The 18,971-nt window shown below is 39.3% G+C and overlaps 9 protein-coding genes across 9 annotated transcripts; 2 read left to right on the top strand and 7 right to left on the bottom strand.

The window, feature by feature from the left end:
* The first annotated feature begins 79 nt into the window (after positions 1-79).
* On the top strand, positions 80-527 carry LOC148089629 (histone H3). The gene has a single exon (XM_087808804.1). The coding sequence runs from the start codon at positions 84-86 to the stop codon at positions 492-494; it is 411 nt and encodes a 136-aa protein (XP_087664930.1). The 5' UTR covers positions 80-83; the 3' UTR covers positions 495-527.
* Positions 528-2,751: 2,224 nt separating this feature from the next.
* Positions 2,752-3,385, top strand: LOC148089628 (histone H1.4-like). Its single transcript, XM_087784756.1, has one exon. It carries the CDS (start codon positions 2,768-2,770, stop codon positions 3,383-3,385), a length of 618 nt encoding a protein of 205 aa, XP_087640882.1. The 5' UTR covers positions 2,752-2,767.
* Positions 3,386-3,775: 390 nt separating this feature from the next.
* Positions 3,776-4,087, bottom strand: LOC148089627 (histone H4). The gene has a single exon (XM_087787437.1). It carries the CDS (start codon positions 4,085-4,087, stop codon positions 3,776-3,778), a length of 312 nt encoding a protein of 103 aa, XP_087643563.1.
* Positions 4,088-5,014: 927 nt separating this feature from the next.
* LOC148089626 (histone H2B-like) lies at positions 5,015-5,430 on the bottom strand. Its single transcript, XM_087784744.1, has one exon. The coding sequence runs from the start codon at positions 5,423-5,425 to the stop codon at positions 5,051-5,053; it is 375 nt and encodes a 124-aa protein (XP_087640870.1). The 5' UTR covers positions 5,426-5,430; the 3' UTR covers positions 5,015-5,050.
* A 2,085-nt stretch (positions 5,431-7,515) lies between these two features.
* LOC148089625 (histone H1.4-like) lies at positions 7,516-8,149 on the bottom strand. The gene has a single exon (XM_087784733.1). The coding sequence runs from the start codon at positions 8,131-8,133 to the stop codon at positions 7,516-7,518; it is 618 nt and encodes a 205-aa protein (XP_087640859.1). The 5' UTR covers positions 8,134-8,149.
* A 2,115-nt stretch (positions 8,150-10,264) lies between these two features.
* On the bottom strand, positions 10,265-10,700 carry LOC148089624 (histone H3). Its single transcript, XM_087808792.1, has one exon. It carries the CDS (start codon positions 10,692-10,694, stop codon positions 10,284-10,286), a length of 411 nt encoding a protein of 136 aa, XP_087664918.1. The 5' UTR covers positions 10,695-10,700; the 3' UTR covers positions 10,265-10,283.
* A 1,494-nt stretch (positions 10,701-12,194) lies between these two features.
* On the bottom strand, positions 12,195-12,506 carry LOC148089623 (histone H4). The gene has a single exon (XM_087787318.1). It carries the CDS (start codon positions 12,504-12,506, stop codon positions 12,195-12,197), a length of 312 nt encoding a protein of 103 aa, XP_087643444.1.
* Positions 12,507-13,440: 934 nt separating this feature from the next.
* LOC148089622 (histone H2B-like) lies at positions 13,441-13,859 on the bottom strand. The gene has a single exon (XM_087808840.1). It carries the CDS (start codon positions 13,849-13,851, stop codon positions 13,477-13,479), a length of 375 nt encoding a protein of 124 aa, XP_087664966.1. The 5' UTR covers positions 13,852-13,859; the 3' UTR covers positions 13,441-13,476.
* Positions 13,860-14,768: 909 nt separating this feature from the next.
* LOC148089621 (histone H2A-like) lies at positions 14,769-15,330 on the bottom strand. Its single transcript, XM_087808816.1, has 2 exons — positions 14,856-15,330; positions 14,769-14,816 (listed from the first exon to the last, which is right to left on the bottom strand). Exon 1 carries the CDS (start codon positions 15,320-15,322, stop codon positions 14,939-14,941), a length of 384 nt encoding a protein of 127 aa, XP_087664942.1. The 5' UTR covers positions 15,323-15,330; the 3' UTR covers positions 14,769-14,816; positions 14,856-14,938.
* Between the last annotated feature and the right edge of the window lie 3,641 nt (positions 15,331-18,971).

The following is an 18,971-nucleotide window of genomic DNA, read 5'->3' as shown; positions in this document are numbered from 1 at the left end:
CGCGCGAGCTCCTGACGGTTTAAAAGAGGAGCCAACGCTGCTCTCGCTCACACTTCTCTGTTGAGGAACACAACTCTACTACAATGGCAAGAACCAAGCAGACCGCTCGTAAGTCCACCGGAGGAAAAGCTCCCAGGAAGCAGCTGGCCACCAAGGCTGCCCGGAAAAGCGCCCCGGCCACCGGCGGCGTGAAGAAGCCTCACCGTTACAGGCCCGGCACCGTCGCCCTGAGAGAGATCCGTCGCTACCAGAAGTCCACCGAGCTGCTGATCCGCAAGCTTCCTTTCCAGCGTCTGGTCCGTGAGATCGCTCAGGACTTCAAGACCGACCTGCGCTTCCAGAGCTCCGCCGTCATGGCTCTGCAGGAGTCCAGCGAGGCCTACCTGGTGGGTCTGTTCGAGGACACCAACCTGTGCGCCATCCACGCCAAGAGAGTCACCATCATGCCCAAAGACATCCAGCTGGCTCGACGCATCCGCGGGGAGAGAGCTTGAAGCAGCACCTCCGTCACAACAACGGCTCTTTTCAGAGCCTCACACATGCAATAACGAGCTCATGGTTTAACACACGTTACTCAGAGTTCATTTAAAAACAGAACTTGATTAATCTTTGATATTTTCCTTCATGTAGATCGTAGGATCTGAACATCAAAGCACAATCAATATTTGGGCTTAAATCTGTTGATTATGGAGTAAAATTAGACTCTTATTGTCATTGCACAGAACGCGTTAGTAAGTAAATATATTAAGTTAAAGTTCACTTAGTGACAATAGTATAAACTGAATAAATGACAAATATTACATATAATGTATAAATAGCAAAGTTAATGCTGCTAATATATTATAAATAGAATAAATATTTCATGGCTCAAGTCATATTTTCATTCAGTCTGATCAGAGGAAAGAAGCTGTTTCTAAATCTTTGTTCTGCAGAGAAAATATTTCATATGACTCACATCAACAGGACATTGACCTCATGCTGACCCTTCACTATCACCTACTCTGTGCATAAACTCTTCCTGAAAACCTGCAGTAGATTCAAACAGAACATGAACATTTCATCAAACTTGTAGTAGACGCCACAAAACACAAGTATACAGTACAATATAATATTTAAATATTTTCAAAGGTTGGTGAAATGATCCAAGACAGAGCTTCAAACATGGACTTTTCTTAAGTCTTGTTCATGGTAAAGTAACTCATGCAGCTCTGCATTGGCAAGTACCCGACATGTGTCCTGATACAACATTCTCAACACATGTTCTTTGTGTGAACCAAGGTCAGCACTGAAGGCCACAAGAAATAGTTCTTAGATCAAACTTTCATTTCATCTGAGAATCACATATTTAATAGTTTGTTTTTTGTTTAATTGACTCTTATCAACACTTCAAGATAACATGTGTTCAGTGATCTGACATCACATTTTAAGGTAAGGTAAAACTTTATTGATCCTTAATTGTTTAAGGCTTTTGAGATCATTTAACTATCAAAATAAAAGTTGCATAAAACAACTTGAGGCACCGTAGAATGTCTTGGTACTTGTTTGTGTTTTTCTATTGTTTGTTTTGTCTTTTCTTGTTTAATTATTTTATTCTGTACTCTTGAGAAAAACAATTCCTTGTTATGTTTACAACACTTGAAATAAAAGTTACTCTTTCTTGAACTCTTGTTGAATTATTGGAAGTTTAAACTACAAGTCCTTCCAGTGATGACATCTAAGTATTTTTTGTCTTTTTTTGTTTTCTTGCTGTCACTAGATTTATAATAAACTCTATAAATCTAGTAAAATAAGAAATAGGACAAAGCAGACGTACATTTTGAACCATCAATAGATCCTCAAAGAAGCCTTGATGATTAAAAAACTATATTATGTGGAATATATTTGACCTCCATTCCTGGTGAACAGAACAAAATTAGATCAGTTTCACCTTCAGTTTCATATCAGAATCTTTGGTTATTTAATTATGTTTATTTACTTGACTATAAAATCGAGTAGTCGCCTGTGTTCAGTGATATAATATCACATTACGTTTTCTTTAAATACTCTACATTAGTATTTCTGTTAAAATCAAACTTCCAGACTATTAGCATCAGAGTGGAAGTTAAAATTGTTAAATGTCCAAAATATATGTATGGATATAAAAACAGCATAAAACTATGTGGAATTTTCGACACATGATTGTCTAGTTGTATTTTGTATTAAGAAAACATGTGTCGTGTTGTCGAGCAGCGAGTGAGTCCAGTGACATCAAGCGGCGCCTGTAAGTGTGTGTTTGATACTTGAATCAAACGTCAAATGTTTCCACATACGTGGAGAAAAGTCACATTAAAGACATTTAGATGTGAGACAAGAAGACGATTCTACCTTAAAAACATGGTTTGAAGACGTTTTTATTCATTTTACAACTTTTATAGGAGAAAAACGAGGAAGAAATCTGCGAGCACGAGCGCTGACGACAGCAAAGAGGTGAAGTTATGACGATTCACAGCAAATATTGAGAATCTAGTTAAAGTGTTTGTGTGTCAAACGTGTAAATAAACATGTCAGCTTTCACTCTTGTTCAGTAAAATAATGATTTATTTGATCCATGTTGTCGTTTTTCAGCTTGAAAGTCGAAGAGAAAACACAAGAGAGCAGCAGTGAGACGCTGCTCGCTGGAGCTGCAGCCGCCTTCACTCTCCACGGTTCTCATGCTGACTTTAAATGCATCCCATTCCCCGCGCATGTCAGTCTAGTCTGACCCGCGTTAGATTGAGAATCTGAGATCATGGCAGAAGTCGCTCCAGCTCCCGCCGCCGCTCCGGCCAAAGCCGCCAAGAAGAAGAAGACGACGAGCAAGCCCGCCAAGTCTGGACCCCCCGTCAGCGAGCTGGTCGTCAACGCTGTGTCCGCCTCCCAGGAGCGCAGCGGAGTCTCTCTGGCCGCCATCAAGAAGGCTCTCGCCGCCGCTGGATACGATGTGGAGAAGAACAACGTCCGCGTCAAGACCGCCGTGAAGAAGCTGGTCGTCGCAGGAACTCTCGTCCAGACCAAGGGCAGCGGAGCTTCCGGCTCCTTCAAGCTGAGCAAGAAAGAAGCTCCGAAGGTCAAGAAAGCTGCACCTAAAGCCAAGAAACCCGCAGCAGCCGCTAAGAAACCAGCAGCGGCCAAGAAGGCCAAGACCGCCGTGAAGAAGACAGCAGCCGCCAAGAAGTCACCGAAGAAGGCGGCAAAGAAGCCAGCGGCGAAGAAAGCAGCAGCCAAGAGTCCCAAGAAGGCCGCAAAGAAGGTGGTAGCTAAGAGCCCCAAGAAGGTGGCGGCGAAGAAGAAGCCAGCGCTCAAGAAATCTCCCGCCAAGAAGGTCGTCAAACCCAAGGTCAAGAAAGCAGCTCCTAAGAAGAAGTAGACGCTCAAGTCTCTTCCATTAACATTAAAGGCTCTTTTCAGAGCCATAGTAAAAACACTGCATTGTTTCTAAAACATATATATATATTCCTTGATATGGACTGCAATTTTAACTCTGGAGTAATCTTGAGTAAATTAAACTGTATTATGACGGATCACCTGAAGGGTCATCTCGCTTATCAGACTGAATGTGAAGCTGAACAAATTGCTCAAAATTCCCCGAAGTATTGATCTGAAATTATATCAAACTATTGAATGATTGTAGAAGTTTGTTCAGTTGCATTCCATCCCACATTTGACATGTCAGCGATACGAGGAAACACGGACTCATCTTTAAAGGGAGTGAGTGGCTCTTAAAAGAGCCTTTGTGTCATTAGGTTGTCGCTGATGTTTAACCTCCAAAGCCGTACAGAGTGCGACCTTGTCTCTTCAGAGCGTAGACCACATCCATGGCGGTCACGGTCTTCCTCTTAGCGTGCTCGGTGTAGGTGACGGCGTCACGGATGACATTCTCCAGGAACACCTTCAACACACCACGAGTCTCCTCGTAGATCAGGCCGGAGATACGCTTCACTCCACCGCGGCGAGCCAGACGGCGGATCGCGGGTTTGGTGATTCCCTGGATGTTGTCGCGGAGAACCTTGCGATGACGCTTGGCGCCTCCTTTTCCCAGTCCTTTGCCGCCCTTGCCTCGTCCAGACATTGTAGTAGTTCGAGTGTTCAAAGTTTGAATGATCAGCTTCAGTGAAGCCGCTTTATTTAGATCAACTGGGCGGACGTTTTTGAAAACAGGGGGAGTGGTTTAAATAAATGAGCAAAAAAAGTAATGACGTCACTTTTTTCGGACATCAGCTCAACCGTAACAATGACCGTTTTTAAGATGTTTTACATTATTTATCAACTTAAGGCTCACATTTATTAGTAGAAGTGAAATCATTTAATTCAAATTCATATAAATTATAGATTATACGTCTATAAGAAAATTAACTTCATGGACGTAAAAAGAACAGTTCATTTACTATACGTGCTGTTATAATCCGTTTAAAAATCACAGTATTAGATATTACTCTATTATGAAGGACCATCATGTATCTTGTTTTAATTGAAACCTTAATATATAATGAACCAAAACAAATGGTTTGGTTGTTTAGGCATAAATATTTTCAAAAAAATGTCTCAGCTACGCGTTTTCGAAAATGAGAGTTTAGTTTAATTTATATGTAATTTTATTTGTTGTGACAGGAGAGTACAGTGTAGGGAAGTAACAATATTAAATTATATTCATATTGCACTGTCACACATTCAAATAGCTTCAGAGATAAATGTTTTGTTAAATAAGTTAAAATAAGTCTCATTTCAGGAGATACATACATAAATGAGATCAGATCCTAATAGACCACAGATGTGGCTAAGAACTTTTGTAACTGGCCGTGATCATCGATTTGATTTCCGACATAACGGACAGAACTTCACGTTTGCCGATCAAATATTTCATATGAAACTAACGTCATGTCCTTTAATGTTGACCAAAACGACACATTAATCTGGTAAACGATGTATATTATTATCATGAACAAGATCACATTGCTGAGTAATATTTGGACACAGACTGGGCTCATGAGATGCAGTGAGTGGCTCTGAAAAGAGCCGTTGGGTTGCAGGAGGTTTACTTGGAGCTGGTGTACTTGGTGACGGCTTTGGTGCCTTCAGACACGGCGTGCTTGGCCAGCTCACCGGGCAGCAGCAGACGCACAGCGGTCTGGATCTCCCGGGAAGAGATGGTGGAGCGCTTGTTGTAGTGAGCCAAGCGAGAAGCTTCTCCGGCGATGCGCTCAAAGATGTCGTTGACGAACGAGTTCATGATGCCCATGGCCTTGGAGGAGATGCCGGTGTCGGGGTGGACCTGCTTGAGCACCTTGTACACGTAGATGGCGTAACTCTCCTTCCTGGACTTCCTCCTCTTTTTGCCTCCTTTGACGGCGGTCTTGGTCACGGCTTTCTTGGAGCCCTTCTTGGGCGCAGGCTTGGCTGGTTCAGGCATGATGACGAGGGTCGATACCGGATGAGTGGCTGCGGCTCTGCGGACATTCTTATAGTCGTGCTGCTGCTCTGGCCAGTGAGTCGTTGCCCTATTCTGATTGGCTGCTTTAAAAAATGGCGGGGCTGATTTGCTTCTCAATTGTTTGAGTACATTTTATGTCTTAACGGTTCAAATAGGTTTAAGTAACATTATTTATATTTCACGAGCGTGTATGAAAACGTAAATGATTATTTCTTTATACACATGTATAAACTGATGAATCCAAAGATATGCCAAAAATGTAAAAGTTTTGCGGTTCTTATGAAGATGAGAAACAGCTGCTTATATAGAATCTAGACGTCAATGATCATCTTATTAGGATTTTCTGATAAATATAGCATTAAAATAGATCAAACTATTCACAAACAAATACACTTTAATATTTATCCTGATGTTGTGATAGTTTATGCACTTAGTGTTTTTTAGATTTTAAATATGTTTTAGTTTCATGTTATTTTACCAGTGGGTATATAGCGCAATACATATAATTATATGATTTTAAAATCAAAATAGACGAAAATAGATGCTTATGTCACATGAACTTGAATGATTAGTGTTATTGACAGCATGTGTCATGTTGTATGTTGAGTGACAGTTGCTCTGTAGAGGAGTTGAGTGACAGTTGCTCTGTAGAGGAGTTGAGTGACAGTTGCTCTGTAGAGGAGTTGAGTGACAGTTGCTCTGTAGAGGAGTTGAGTGACAGTTGCTCTGTAGAGCACACATCCAGATTAATCTATTTTTAAAAGATAGTGTAATAATTGTTCTACTTAACTGCCTCAGATTATGCAAATCAATGCATTATAATTGTAATTATTTTTTTGTGGATCGAGTGGTCTGGCAGTAAAGAGAACACATTAGGAAAATAAATAAACCATACAAATAAACACATTTATATTAGTCTTTACTAATGATAGAATTGTGGTTGATATAAGTCATTTTTATTTGTATAGCGCTTTTCCAGGCCAGGGTCACAAAGCGCTAAAACGATCAAAGCAATATTCAATAAAGTATATACTTTAAAAGATAAAACTGATAACAGGAGTTCCAGAAAAACAAAGAAAACGACTTAAGATGTTTCTTGAAGGAGTCAGTAGATCATCAAACACAGAGATGGTTCCAAAGCTTAGGAGCAACAGCCTGGAAGGATTTCTCTCCTCTGGTCCTGAAGTTCAGGAACCATCAGTAGATTCTGATCCACCATACATTTCATCTCACTTAAAAATGTCCTATAATATTGTTGAACCGTGTAAATAAACCACTTCATGAAGAAATGAGAACCATGTTTCGGAGTATTAAACTGTTTTTATTCGTGTCCTAAACACGATACAATGTTGGTCTGGCAGTTAAATCATGGATTTTAGAGGAAAATTAGTCTTTGCCCATGAAGTGGTTAAAGTTCGTTAATGCACTAAATAAAACAAATGTTACGAACAACGACTGACTCTATAGTTGACGTAAATGTAGCATTAAAATAAATCAAACTATTCACAAAACAGTAACATTTTATAATTTTAACTTGATGTTGAGATAGTTTATGCATATATATATATTTTTTTATTATTTTAACATGTTTCAATTTTTTACCTTTATCATGTTTATTTTACCATTTAAATAAATCTCTTGATTTTAACATTGACCAAACTTTCCTACTGTATTTTAATAAACAATTTTGTCTAAAACCTAAACAATATGCATAGGTTTGATTTAACTATATATATATATATATATATATATATATATATACACACAAACATATTTTTGTCACTGTTAAATATGTTCAAATCCACTAATATATATATATATATATATATATATATACACATAATTGATTTAAAGCATGTATTTTTTAATATAAAATGATCACTGTATTCAGATCAATAAAAAGTACGTGAACATGAGTCTAAACTCATGTCACATGTAAGTGAATAATTGTTGTTGACAGTGTCATGTTGAGTGACAGGTGCTCTGTAGAGGAGTTGAGTGACAGGTGCTCTGTAGAGGAGTTGAGTGGCTCTGAAAAGAGCCTTTAATGTCAGCAGAGACTTGAGCGTCTACTTCTTCTTAGGAGCTGCTTTCTTGACCTTGGGTTTAACGACCTTCTTGGCGGGAGATTTCTTGAGCGCTGGCTTCTTCTTCGCCGCCACCTTCTTGGGGCTCTTAGCTACCACCTTCTTTGCGGCCTTCTTGGGACTCTTGGCTGCTGCTTTCTTCGCCGCTGGCTTCTTTGCCGCCTTCTTCGGTGACTTCTTGGCGGCTGCTGTCTTCTTCACGGCGGTCTTGGCCTTCTTGGCCGCTGCTGGTTTCTTAGCGGCTGCTGCGGGTTTCTTGGCTTTAGGTGCAGCTTTCTTGACCTTCGGAGCTTCTTTCTTGCTCAGCTTGAAGGAGCCGGAAGCTCCGCTGCCCTTGGTCTGGACGAGAGTTCCTGCGACGACCAGCTTCTTCACGGCGGTCTTGACGCGGACGTTGTTCTTCTCCACATCGTATCCAGCGGCGGCGAGAGCCTTCTTGATGGCGGCCAGAGAGACTCCGCTGCGCTCCTGGGAGGCGGACACAGCGTTGACGACCAGCTCGCTGACGGGGGGTCCAGACTTGGCGGGCTTGCTCGTCGTCTTCTTCTTCTTGGCGGCTTTGGCCGGAGCGGCGGCGGGAGCTGGAGCGACTTCTGCCATGATCTCAGATTCTCAATCTAACGCGGGTCAGACTAGACTGACATGCGCGGGGAATGGGATGCATTTAAAGTCAGCATGAGAACCGTGGAGAGTGAAGGCGGCTGCAGCTCCAGCGAGCAGCGTCTCACTGCTGCTCTCTTGTGTTTTCTCTTCGACTTTCAAGCTGAAAAACGACAACATGGATCAAATAAATCATTATTTTACTGAACAAGAGTGAAAGCTGACATGTTTATTTACACGTTTAAAACACAAACACTTTAACTAGATTCTCAATATTTGCTGTGAATCGTCATAACTTCACCTCTTTGCTGTCGTCAGCGCTCGTGCTCGCAGATTTCTTCCTCGTTTTTCTCCTATAAAAGTTGTAAAATGAATAAAAACGTCTTCAAACCATGTTTTTAAGGTAGAATCGTCTTCTTGTCTCGCATCTGAATGTCTTTAATGTGACTTTTCTCCACGTATGTGGAAACATTTGACGTTTGATTCAAGTATCAAACACACACTTACAGGCGCCGCTTGATGTCACTGGACTCACTCGCTGCTCGACTACACGACACATGTTTTCTTAATACAAAATAAAACTAAACAATCATGTGTCGAAAATTCCACATAGTTTTATGCTGTTTTTATATTCATACATATATTTTGGACATTTAACAATTTTAACTTCCACTCTGATGCTAATAGTCTGGAAGTTTGATTTTAACAGAAATACTAATGTTTATTTAAAGAAAACTTAATGTGATATTATATCACTGAACACAGGCGAGGTCAAATATATTCCACATAATATAGTTTTTTAATCATCAAGTCTTCTTTGAGGATCTATTGATGGTTCAAAATGTACGTCTGATTTGTCCTATTTCTTATTTTGACTAGATTTATAGAGTTTATTTATAAATCTAGTAACAGCAAGAAAACAAAAAAAGACAAAAAATACTTAGATGTCATCACTGGAAGGACTTGTAGTTTAAACTTCCAATAATTCAACAAGAGTTCAAGAAAGAGTAACTTTTATTTCAAGTGTTGTAAACATAACAAGGAATTGTTTTTCTCAAGATTACAGAATAAAATAATGAAACAAAAAAAGACAAAATAAACAATAGAAAAACACAAACAAGTACCAAGACATTCTACGGTGCCTCAAGTTGTTTTATGCAACTTTTATTTTGATAGTTAAATGATCTCAAAAGCCTTAAACAATTAAGGATCAATAAAGTTTTACCTTTACCTTAAAATGTGATGTCAGATCACTGAACACATGTTATCTTGACGTGTTGATAAGAGTCAATTAAACAAAAAACAAACTATTAAATATGTGATTCTCAGATGAAATGAAAGTTTGATCCAAGATCTATTTCTTTCTTCAGTGCTGACCTTGGTTCACACAAAGAACATGTGTTGAGAATGTTGTATCAGGACACATGTCGGGTGCTTGCCAATGCAGAGCTGCATGAGTTCGACTTTACCGTGAACAAGATTTAAGAAAAGTCCATGTTTGAAGCTCTGTCTTGGATCATTTCACCAACCTATGAAAATATTTAAATATTATATTGTACTGTATACTTGTGTTTTGTGGCGTCTACAAGTTTGATGAAATGTTCATGTTCTGTTTGAATCTACTGCAGGTTTTCAGGAAGAGTTTATGCACAGAGTAGGTGATAGTGAAGGGTCAGCATGAGGTCAATGTCCTGTTGATGTGAGTCAAATGAAATATTTTCACTGCAGAACAAAGATTTAGAAACAGCTTCTTTCCTCTGATCAGACTGAATGATATGACTTGAGCCATGAAATATTTATTCTATTTATAATATATTAGCAGCATTAACTTTGCTATTTATACATTATGTCATTTATTCAGTTTATACTATTTTGTCACTAAGTGAACTTTAACTTAATATATTTACTTACTAACGTGTTTTCTGTGCAATGACAATAAGAGTCTAATTTTACTCCATAATCAACAGATTTAAGGACAAATATTGATTGTGCTTTAATGTTCAGATCCTACGATCTACATGAAGGAAAATATCAAAGATTAATCAAGTTCTGTTTTTAAATGAACTCTGAGTAACGTGTGTTGAACCATGAGCTCGTCATTGCATGTGTGAGGCTCTGAAAAGAGCCGTTGTTGTGACGGAGGTGCTGCTTCAAGCTCTCTCCCCGCGGATGCGTCGAGCCAGCTGGATGTCTTTGGGCATGATGGTGACTCTCTTGGCGTGGATGGCGCACAGGTTGGTGTCCTCGAACAGACCCACCAGGTAGGCCTCGCTGGACTCCTGCAGAGCCATGACGGCGGAGCTCTGGAAGCGCAGGTCGGTCTTGAAGTCCTGAGCGATCTCACGGACCAGACGCTGGAAAGGAAGCTTGCGGATCAGCAGCTCGGTGGACTTCTGGTAGCGACGGATCTCTCTCAGGGCGACGGTGCCGGGCCTGTAACGGTGAGGCTTCTTCACGCCGCCGGTGGCCGGGGCGCTTTTCCGGGCAGCCTTGGTGGCCAGCTGCTTCCTGGGAGCTTTTCCTCCGGTGGACTTACGAGCGGTCTGCTTGGTTCTTGCCATTGTAGTAGAGTTGTGTTCCTCAACAGAGAAGTGTGAGCGAGAGCAGCGTTGGCTCCTCTTTTAAACAGTCAGGAGCTCGCGCGTCACTGAGACGCCTTGTCCTTCTCCCTCGCCTGATTGGTCACTTGTGCACGCCTGCCCCCTACAGGAACATAACGTCGCTACTGATTGGAGGAATATATACAGTAAATACAACATAGAAACAAATATATACAACTGTACATATTTACATTAGTCAAAACACTCAATCAAGCCCAATATATTGGATATACACAAGAATATAAAAAACAGAAGACATTAAGCTCTTAAAAAGTTCAAAGACTGGAATTTCTACATTTTTTTTGTCAAAGCTTTGTAATTGTAAGAAACTAAGTTAGTCATAGTAAAACCACGTTTGAAAAATATAAGTAATTAAAATACATATCATGTGAATGCACTGATATATCAAAGAAACTGTATCTTGTATTCTTGCACAATTGTTTGTGTGTTAATTATTGTTCATTTTAAATAAAGGTTCATGTTACAACCATGTACTTGACACTTGGATCCATTTAGTTTTATTTCAATCAACTTGTGATATTTGTGAATTACGTTCATAATATCGCATGTATTTGTATTCATTCAAACCGAGAACAGAATGTATTTTTTTCTTAATGAAATTGTGGAAAACGATTTAAAAAAACAAAAACATTGGAACAGATACACAAAATTCTACATATTAACTAATTTATTAGTGGAAAAAAAATATCACCAATAAGACATATATTTACACTATTATGTCAAACAAAAAACAAGTGACCACTTCTAAAAGGTTCAAATACTACACTTTCTACTTTTTTTTTGTCAAAGTTTTGTAATTGTAAGGAAGTAAGTTTGTCATCGTAAAAAAAAAGATTTAAGATTTTATAAATAATTCAATGACATTGTGGTGGACGGAATGTGAACATATAAATATACAAACAACAAAAAGGCTGTATTTTATTCTTTTGGGAGTTCTGAATAACTTAGTTACTGTTTTTTAGTGATCGTTTTTTGATACATTTTAAATAAAGGTTTGGGTCAAGTTAGTTAGATCTGATTAGTTTTAGTTTTAATCAACTCCCTGTTCAAGGTTAAGTTGAAATGTGTTTGTGTCGTTAATTAACCAGTTAATGTAATTAAACCGTAATGATTGAATATGGTTCACGATAGTAATGTACATGTATTATTTCAAATTGAGAGCAATTGTTGTGGTCTGTTTGAATAAATAAAATGATCACGTGATGGGTCGTTATTTAACAGACTGATTGTGAAGCTCAACAAACCAATATTCCCAGAATCATTGAACTGAAAATGATATTATATGAACGTTGTATAAAACTGGTAAATCATTTTAGTGTTTGTTCATTCAATCACACAATGGAATGAGATCGATAGAAACGAGGAAAGATGGATTGATCTCTTTAAAGGGAGTGAGTGGCTCTTAAAAGAGCCTTTGTGTCATTAGGTTGTCGCTGATGTTTAACCTCCAAAGCCGTACAGAGTGCGACCTTGTCTCTTCAGAGCGTAGACCACATCCATGGCGGTCACGGTCTTCCTCTTAGCGTGCTCGGTGTAGGTGACGGCGTCACGGATGACATTCTCCAGGAACACCTTCAACACACCACGAGTCTCCTCGTAGATCAGGCCGGAGATACGCTTCACTCCACCGCGGCGAGCCAGACGGCGGATCGCGGGTTTGGTGATTCCCTGGATGTTGTCGCGGAGAACCTTGCGATGACGCTTGGCGCCTCCTTTTCCCAGTCCTTTGCCGCCCTTGCCTCGTCCAGACATCCTAGTAGTTCGAGTGTTCAAAGTTTGAATGATCAACGTCAGTGAAGCCGCTTTATTTATATCAACTGGGCGGACGTTATCGACAACAGGGGGAGTGGTTTAAATAAATGAGCAAAAAAAGTAATGACGTCACTTGTTTCGGACATCAGCTCAACCGTAACAATGACCGTTTTTAAGATGTTTTACATTATTTATCAACTTAAGGCTCACATTTATTAGTAGAAGTAAAATCATTTAATTCACATTCATATAAATAATAGATTATACGTCTATAAGAAAATTAACCTCATGAACGTAAAAATAACAGTTCATTTACTATACGTGCTGTTATAATCCGTTTAAAAATTACATTAGATATTAACCTATTATGAATGACCATCATGCATCTTGTTTTAATTGAAACCTTAATAAATAATGAACCAAAATAAATGGTTTGGTTGTTTAGGCATAAATAAAGATTTTCAAATAAATGTCTCTGCTACTACGTGTTATCAAAAATGAGAACTTAGTTGAATTAATATCTAATTTTGTTTGTTGAGAGTAAAGTGTAGGTAAGTAACTATATTAAATTCTATTCATATTGCACTTTGTCACACGCTCAGAGCTTCAACAGAGAGAAACTTGTTTGTTAAATAAGTTAAAATAAGTGTCATTTCAGGAGATGCATAAATACGACCTTATCAGATCCTAACAGACCAAGCGATGTGGCTAAAGAGACTTGAAACTGGCCGTGATTATTGATTTAATTTGGGACATAACGGACGAGGACTTGACTTTGCGGATCAACTATTTAATTTGAAGTTAACTTAATGTCGTTTAATGTTGACCAAAACGACACATTAATCTGGTAAAATGTGTATATTATTGATCATCATGAACAAGATCACATGGTTGAGTAATATTTGGACACAGACGGGGCTCATGAGATGCAGTGAGTGGCTCTGAAAAGAGCCGTTGGGTTGCAGGAGGTTTACTTGGAGCTGGTGTACTTGGTGACGGCTTTGGTGCCTTCAGACACGGCGTGCTTGGCCAGCTCACCGGGCAGCAGCAGACGCACAGCGGTCTGGATCTCCCGGGAAGAGATGGTGGAGCGCTTGTTGTAGTGAGCCAAGCGAGAAGCTTCTCCGGCGATGCGCTCAAAGATGTCGTTGACGAACGAGTTCATGATGCCCATGGCCTTGGAGGAGATGCCGGTGTCGGGGTGGACCTGCTTGAGCACCTTGTACACGTAGATGGCGTAACTCTCCTTCCTGGACTTCCTCCTCTTTTTGCCTCCTTTGACGGCGGTCTTGGTCACGGCTTTCTTGGAGCCCTTCTTGGGCGCAGGCTTGGCTGGTTCAGGCATGATGACGAGAGTCGATACCGGATGAGTGGCTGCGGCTCTGCGGACATTCTTATAGTCGTGCTGCTGCTCTGGCCAGTGAGTCGTTGCCCTATTCTGATTGGCTGCTTTAAAAAATGGCGGGTTGATTTGCTTCTCAATTGTTTGAGTATATTTGATGTCTTAACGGTTCAATTACGTTGGATTTAAGTAACATTATTTATATTTCACGAGCGTGTATGAACACAAATTATTTATATTTCACGAGCGTGTATGAAAACATAAATGATACGTTGTCTCGCTATTATCACTGGATCTGCTTATATATGGAAATAAACACATCCAGATTAGATTAATCTATATCGCGTAATAATTGTTCTCCTTAACTGCCTCAGATTATGCAAATCAACGCATTATAATTGTATATTATTTGTGTATCGAGTGGTTTTAGGTAGAACTTTATTGATCCCTCAGGAGGTCTCCTTCCTCCTTGTTTTTTTCTAATTATCCACAGCAAATACAGCAATTTTTCATAAAAAAAAAACAAAACAAGAACAAAGAGAAATAAAGAGTACAAGATGCAAGATACAATCTAAGTCTAAAGATAAAGAACATATAAAGAAAAACAACAAAGACAAAGGATACAAAGATTAACATAGAACAGAACATGATACTTTTACAGTTTGTGGCCCGGCAGTAAAGAGGACACATTAGGAATAAATAAACGATACATATAAAAATGTATATTAATGTTTACTAATGAATGATTCGTGGTTGATATAACGAGGTCCGCCATATAGTTCATCTCATTTAAAATGTCCTACAAAACTCGTTTTGAACAGTAAATAAAACCCTCCATAAAGAAATGAGAACCGTATTTGAGAATCATAATGAATTGATGAAACCGAGATTTTATTCGTGTCCTAAACACGATACAATGTTGGTCTGGCAGTTAAATCATGGATATTAGAGGAATATTTGTCTTTGCCCTTGAAGTGGTTAAAGTTCTTTAATGCACTAAATAAAACAAAAGTTACGAACAACGACTGACTCTATAGTTGACGTGTGTGGCTCTGAAAAGAACCGTTGAGTTTCAAGGATGTTGTTGCACTTATTTCTTGGCCGCCTTCTCGGTCTTCTTGGGCAGCAGGACTGCCTGGATGTTGGGCAACACTCCACCCTGAGCGATGGTCACTCCTCCGAGCAGCTTGTTGAGCTCCTCGTCGTTGCGGACAGCCAGCTGCAGGTGACGCGGGATGATTCTGGTCTTCTTGTTGTCGCGGGCGGCGTTTCCAGCCAACTCCAGGATCTCAGCGGTCAGATACTCCAGCACAGCTGCCAGGTAGACGGGAGCACCAGCGCCGACACGCTGAGCGTAGTTTCCCTTCCTCAGCAGTCTGTGGACACGACCGACTGGGAACTGGAGTCCAGCTCTGGAAGAACGGGACTTGGCCTTAGCGCGGGACTTGCCGCCGGTTTTGCCTCTGCCGCTCATGGTTGATACTGACGAAGAAAGTTCGATATCTGCGTGTTAAAGGCGGACATTCTCTTTATATATCCGTGAGAAGAGGGCGGTTCTATCTCACTCGCTCTTAAACCTTTCCTCCAATGAAAGGCTGAGTTTGTGGAGGGGTCGCTTAGGGGGGCGTGGTCACACATTTAGTGGTGAAGGTTATTAAGGTAAGGTAAGGTAAAACTTTGAAGATGAGAAACAATTTTGCGAGCATCAGCTGCTTATATAGAATCTAGACGTTAATGATCATGTAATGAGGATATTCTCATAAATGTAACATTAAAATGGATCAAACTATTCACAAATAACCTGTCGTATTTTTTATTTGATGTTGTGGCAGTTTATGTACATAGTGTTTTTTTTTATTTTTTTTTAATGTTTTTAATAGGTTTCAGTTACACTATTGTCATGTTTATTTTACCACAGAATATAACTGAAGTTAAAATTGACTAAACAATCCTACTTTCCTACAAAAATAACCTTCATTCGTTTGTCATCAGTAAAAATAAATATTTTTAGTATACAGAATAGATTGGAATAAAAAACGTTAATGGTTAATGTTTTCATCTTGTAGGCAAATTATAAAACTGCGTATCCAATCATTTTTTTCTATCTATTATATTCCTCATCCTGACAATCGTCTGATTTGAAGCAGTCCCTTGCAATATAAATGTTATATATAAACAGTAGGTGGCACTGTTACCTAATTTTAGTGAAAGCAGTTACACTCCTTCACTATGTTGCATTTGCGTCAGATTCTCTGAATCACTCGCAACTTAAATTAAATGCATTGTTAATCAAATATATCTAATGCAAGTTGTGTATCGTAAAATAGAGTAAACACAAGTACAAAATATTGTTAAGCGTTTCTGTTCATAACAAACCAGACCAAACACTGACTTTCTGTTTCCATTTTCATCTTCCAACTGTCGTGCCTTTTTATCGAGACTCTTCTGCTTTCTGAAATACATTTATTGGAGTTTTTTGTGGTTGTTATGAGGCATGGGTCAAAACTATATAATAACTATAAAACTGTATAAATGTTTTATTTAATATCTAACAATTGTATTACAAGATCTTTAGGCATGTTTTATATTTATTTTCAATGTTAAAATATATCACAAATGGATTTGTTTCCCTCTGGAGTATTTAAAGAAAATAACAAAGCTGAAATAATATAGAACACTAAAGGTCATTTTTTATTTATTCATTATTTAAAGTTTTTGTTCCCTTCTTCTTTTTTCTGCTCAACAGTCCCTGAAAGCATTCACAGTATATAATGTGGCCCCTTAGGGAATTTAAGACCTGGTTCATGTTGCTTCTGATTGTATCATGTTGCGTGGTGGAGAAAAAGAAAGAGACCTTGACCTTCTTATCTGTTCTTCTTCTCTTTCGCTTTAGTTCTGGGAATGTTTTGTGTTCGGCTGCCATTTGTTAATGTGAAGGTCATAAATGCTGCACAAAAACATGCCTGTATTACCAGACTAACTTTATCTACAACACCCTCGACATTGTACCATTATTTATTTGTTTAGCATGAATCAGCAACAGGACAATTCAAAGTGATGAAATACAATGAAAACCTTTGAAATAAAGTCATTATGGTAAGGAAAAACTAAATAAACCCCCCGCAAGGTTAATTACTAGAAGTACTAAAGTATTACAAATACATATGATATCACAGGAACTTTTTCAAGTAATAAATGTCAATAAATGTCAAACGTTGCTTCAAGTGGTATCAGCTTTTAAATTCAATTAGAAAAACAAAATGAAGATGATATTTCTTTGGTCTTTGGAGCAGTGCTTATTTCTCTTCATCGCTTCTTGTTTTAGGTTTCATCCATCTATTGCTGCAGTAGCTGCACCACTAGATAAGAATAAGTCACTTCCAATTCCAATTTCTTCTAGTGTTGCAGCTACTCCAGCACCTGGGATTGGAGCCGCAGTTGTTAAAACTGCTGCCTTCACTAATTCAATCCCTCCTTTTTCGACACATTCTCCGACTTTCCCCCACAACTCCTGTGATTTCAACTTCTTCTGGGCCTCTTCATATTTGGTGCTGTTGTAAGGACCCCCGTTTCTCTCCACTATCTGATCAATCTTTTCAGTCAGATCATTCATCTGAGTACGATTCCGCATGTTTTTGTTGTCAAACACTGTAGATCCAGCTTTACAATTGTTGACGACCTCCTGCAGGTCTTTATTTTTGCCGATGTAGGTTTCCATCGAGCCTTCAACACTATCTCCACAGCAAGAGTGTATTGGCCGGCGTCTGCTCCAAAGTTTTTCTTGATCCAGCTGAAAACCTCCTTCTCCTCTTCAGTGAATCGTATGGCGGTACTGAGCACGAGGACATCATGATGCAGGCCTCGATTTCTTTATCCAAGTCCTGTTGGTTCATGGAGGTGTCAAACATGCCCGGGGTGTCAATGACACTGATGCTCCTGTTGTCATTATGGAAGAACTCTTTTCTGCTTTTTGTCGTCACAGAAGATGGACTTTTCTCAGCAAGGAAACTATCTTTTCCAATGATGGTGTTTCCTGTTGCATTCTTTCCTGAACCAGACTTCCCCAGCAGGACTATCCTGAGATCTCTGCGGAATTCCAAAGCTGTACACAAAAGATACGGTTGTTTTTTTATTATCAGCAAACAAGAAAAACAAAACGACAGGGTGACTTACGTTCTGCTCGATCCATCTTCGAGCATTATAGGAATGAGGCAATAGAAATAAAACGTAACGTAAAGTAAAAAAAACTTTCCAGGAAAACGAAACTTGAAAATATTTCAGGACCGGGAATTGGTGTGTTTTGCCGCCATCTCATGGTTTAGGAGGGGAACTACACCACATATTTTGTCAACTAGACGATCGTTAAAAATACAATGCTGTGTCTCAAATCGCATACTAGCGTACTCAAAGTTAGTATTTTTAGTGCGCAAGTGCGTCTCAATTCTTAGTATGCGAAATTTGGTGCGCCATGCACACTAAATTGGCGTACTAAAACGCCCACAAAACTGAGTATGGTTCGATGGACACTAACCACCCTAAACGGCCGCCAACTTAATGACGTTTAAACTGAAGTTACGTCATATATAAATGCATATATATATATACTTACAGGTGCATTTTCAGCAGCAGTAGGAGGATGAGTCTTCGCTGCTGATACCAGCTTAAATATCTCGCGAATATTTAGATTCTCATATTTTTTCTTTATTTCTTTTTCCAAACTTGCAAAACGTGCTGCCAGCAGGTGGCGATAGCGTTCAAACAGCTGGTTGCAACCATCGTTAAATAGTAGGAGAAGAAGAAGCTGTCGCGTCATTTCCTGTTAGTGTGTAGCAACAGTGTTTGACTTGAGACATACTATCTGTTGAGAATTTGCATACTAGTTAGTATGTACACTATCCTGATGCATACTAGCTTCTAGTATACTATGAGAAGTATGCGATTTGACACAGCAAAGGTGAATACAAAACTTGAACTCTGTGTTCCTTCGCCTGCAAGGTGTGAGGAATTCTTTCCAGACGGGAAATAAGTGAAAACTGAATCATGACTTGTCGCTATAGATATCACATTCAATTCAATGTCAAAACATTTTAAAGACAATATATCAGTAGAAAAAAATCGCAGAG

The sequence above is a fragment of the Callionymus lyra genome, chromosome 1, assembly GCF_982586985.1.
Source record: "Callionymus lyra chromosome 1, fCalLyr1.hap1.1, whole genome shotgun sequence".
NCBI lineage: Eukaryota > Metazoa > Chordata > Actinopteri > Syngnathiformes > Callionymidae > Callionymus > Callionymus lyra.
The sequence above is the reverse complement of the archived record's forward strand: the minus strand, read 5'-3'. Positions and strand labels throughout refer to the sequence as shown.

Bases quoted from the DNA above. Each gene is read 5' to 3' on its own strand.
- LOC148089629 (XM_087808804.1), top strand. From the start codon at position 84: ATGGCAAGAACCAAGCAGACCGCTCGTAAGTCCACCGGAGGAAAAGCT.
- LOC148089628 (XM_087784756.1), top strand. From the start codon at position 2,768: ATGGCAGAAGTCGCTCCAGCTCCCGCCGCCGCTCCGGCCAAAGCCGCC.
- LOC148089627 (XM_087787437.1), bottom strand. From the start codon at position 4,087: ATGTCTGGACGAGGCAAGGGCGGCAAAGGACTGGGAAAAGGAGGCGCC.
- LOC148089626 (XM_087784744.1), bottom strand. From the start codon at position 5,425: ATGCCTGAACCAGCCAAGCCTGCGCCCAAGAAGGGCTCCAAGAAAGCC.
- LOC148089625 (XM_087784733.1), bottom strand. From the start codon at position 8,133: ATGGCAGAAGTCGCTCCAGCTCCCGCCGCCGCTCCGGCCAAAGCCGCC.
- LOC148089624 (XM_087808792.1), bottom strand. From the start codon at position 10,694: ATGGCAAGAACCAAGCAGACCGCTCGTAAGTCCACCGGAGGAAAAGCT.
- LOC148089623 (XM_087787318.1), bottom strand. From the start codon at position 12,506: ATGTCTGGACGAGGCAAGGGCGGCAAAGGACTGGGAAAAGGAGGCGCC.
- LOC148089622 (XM_087808840.1), bottom strand. From the start codon at position 13,851: ATGCCTGAACCAGCCAAGCCTGCGCCCAAGAAGGGCTCCAAGAAAGCC.
- LOC148089621 (XM_087808816.1), bottom strand. From the start codon at position 15,322: ATGAGCGGCAGAGGCAAAACCGGCGGCAAGTCCCGCGCTAAGGCCAAG.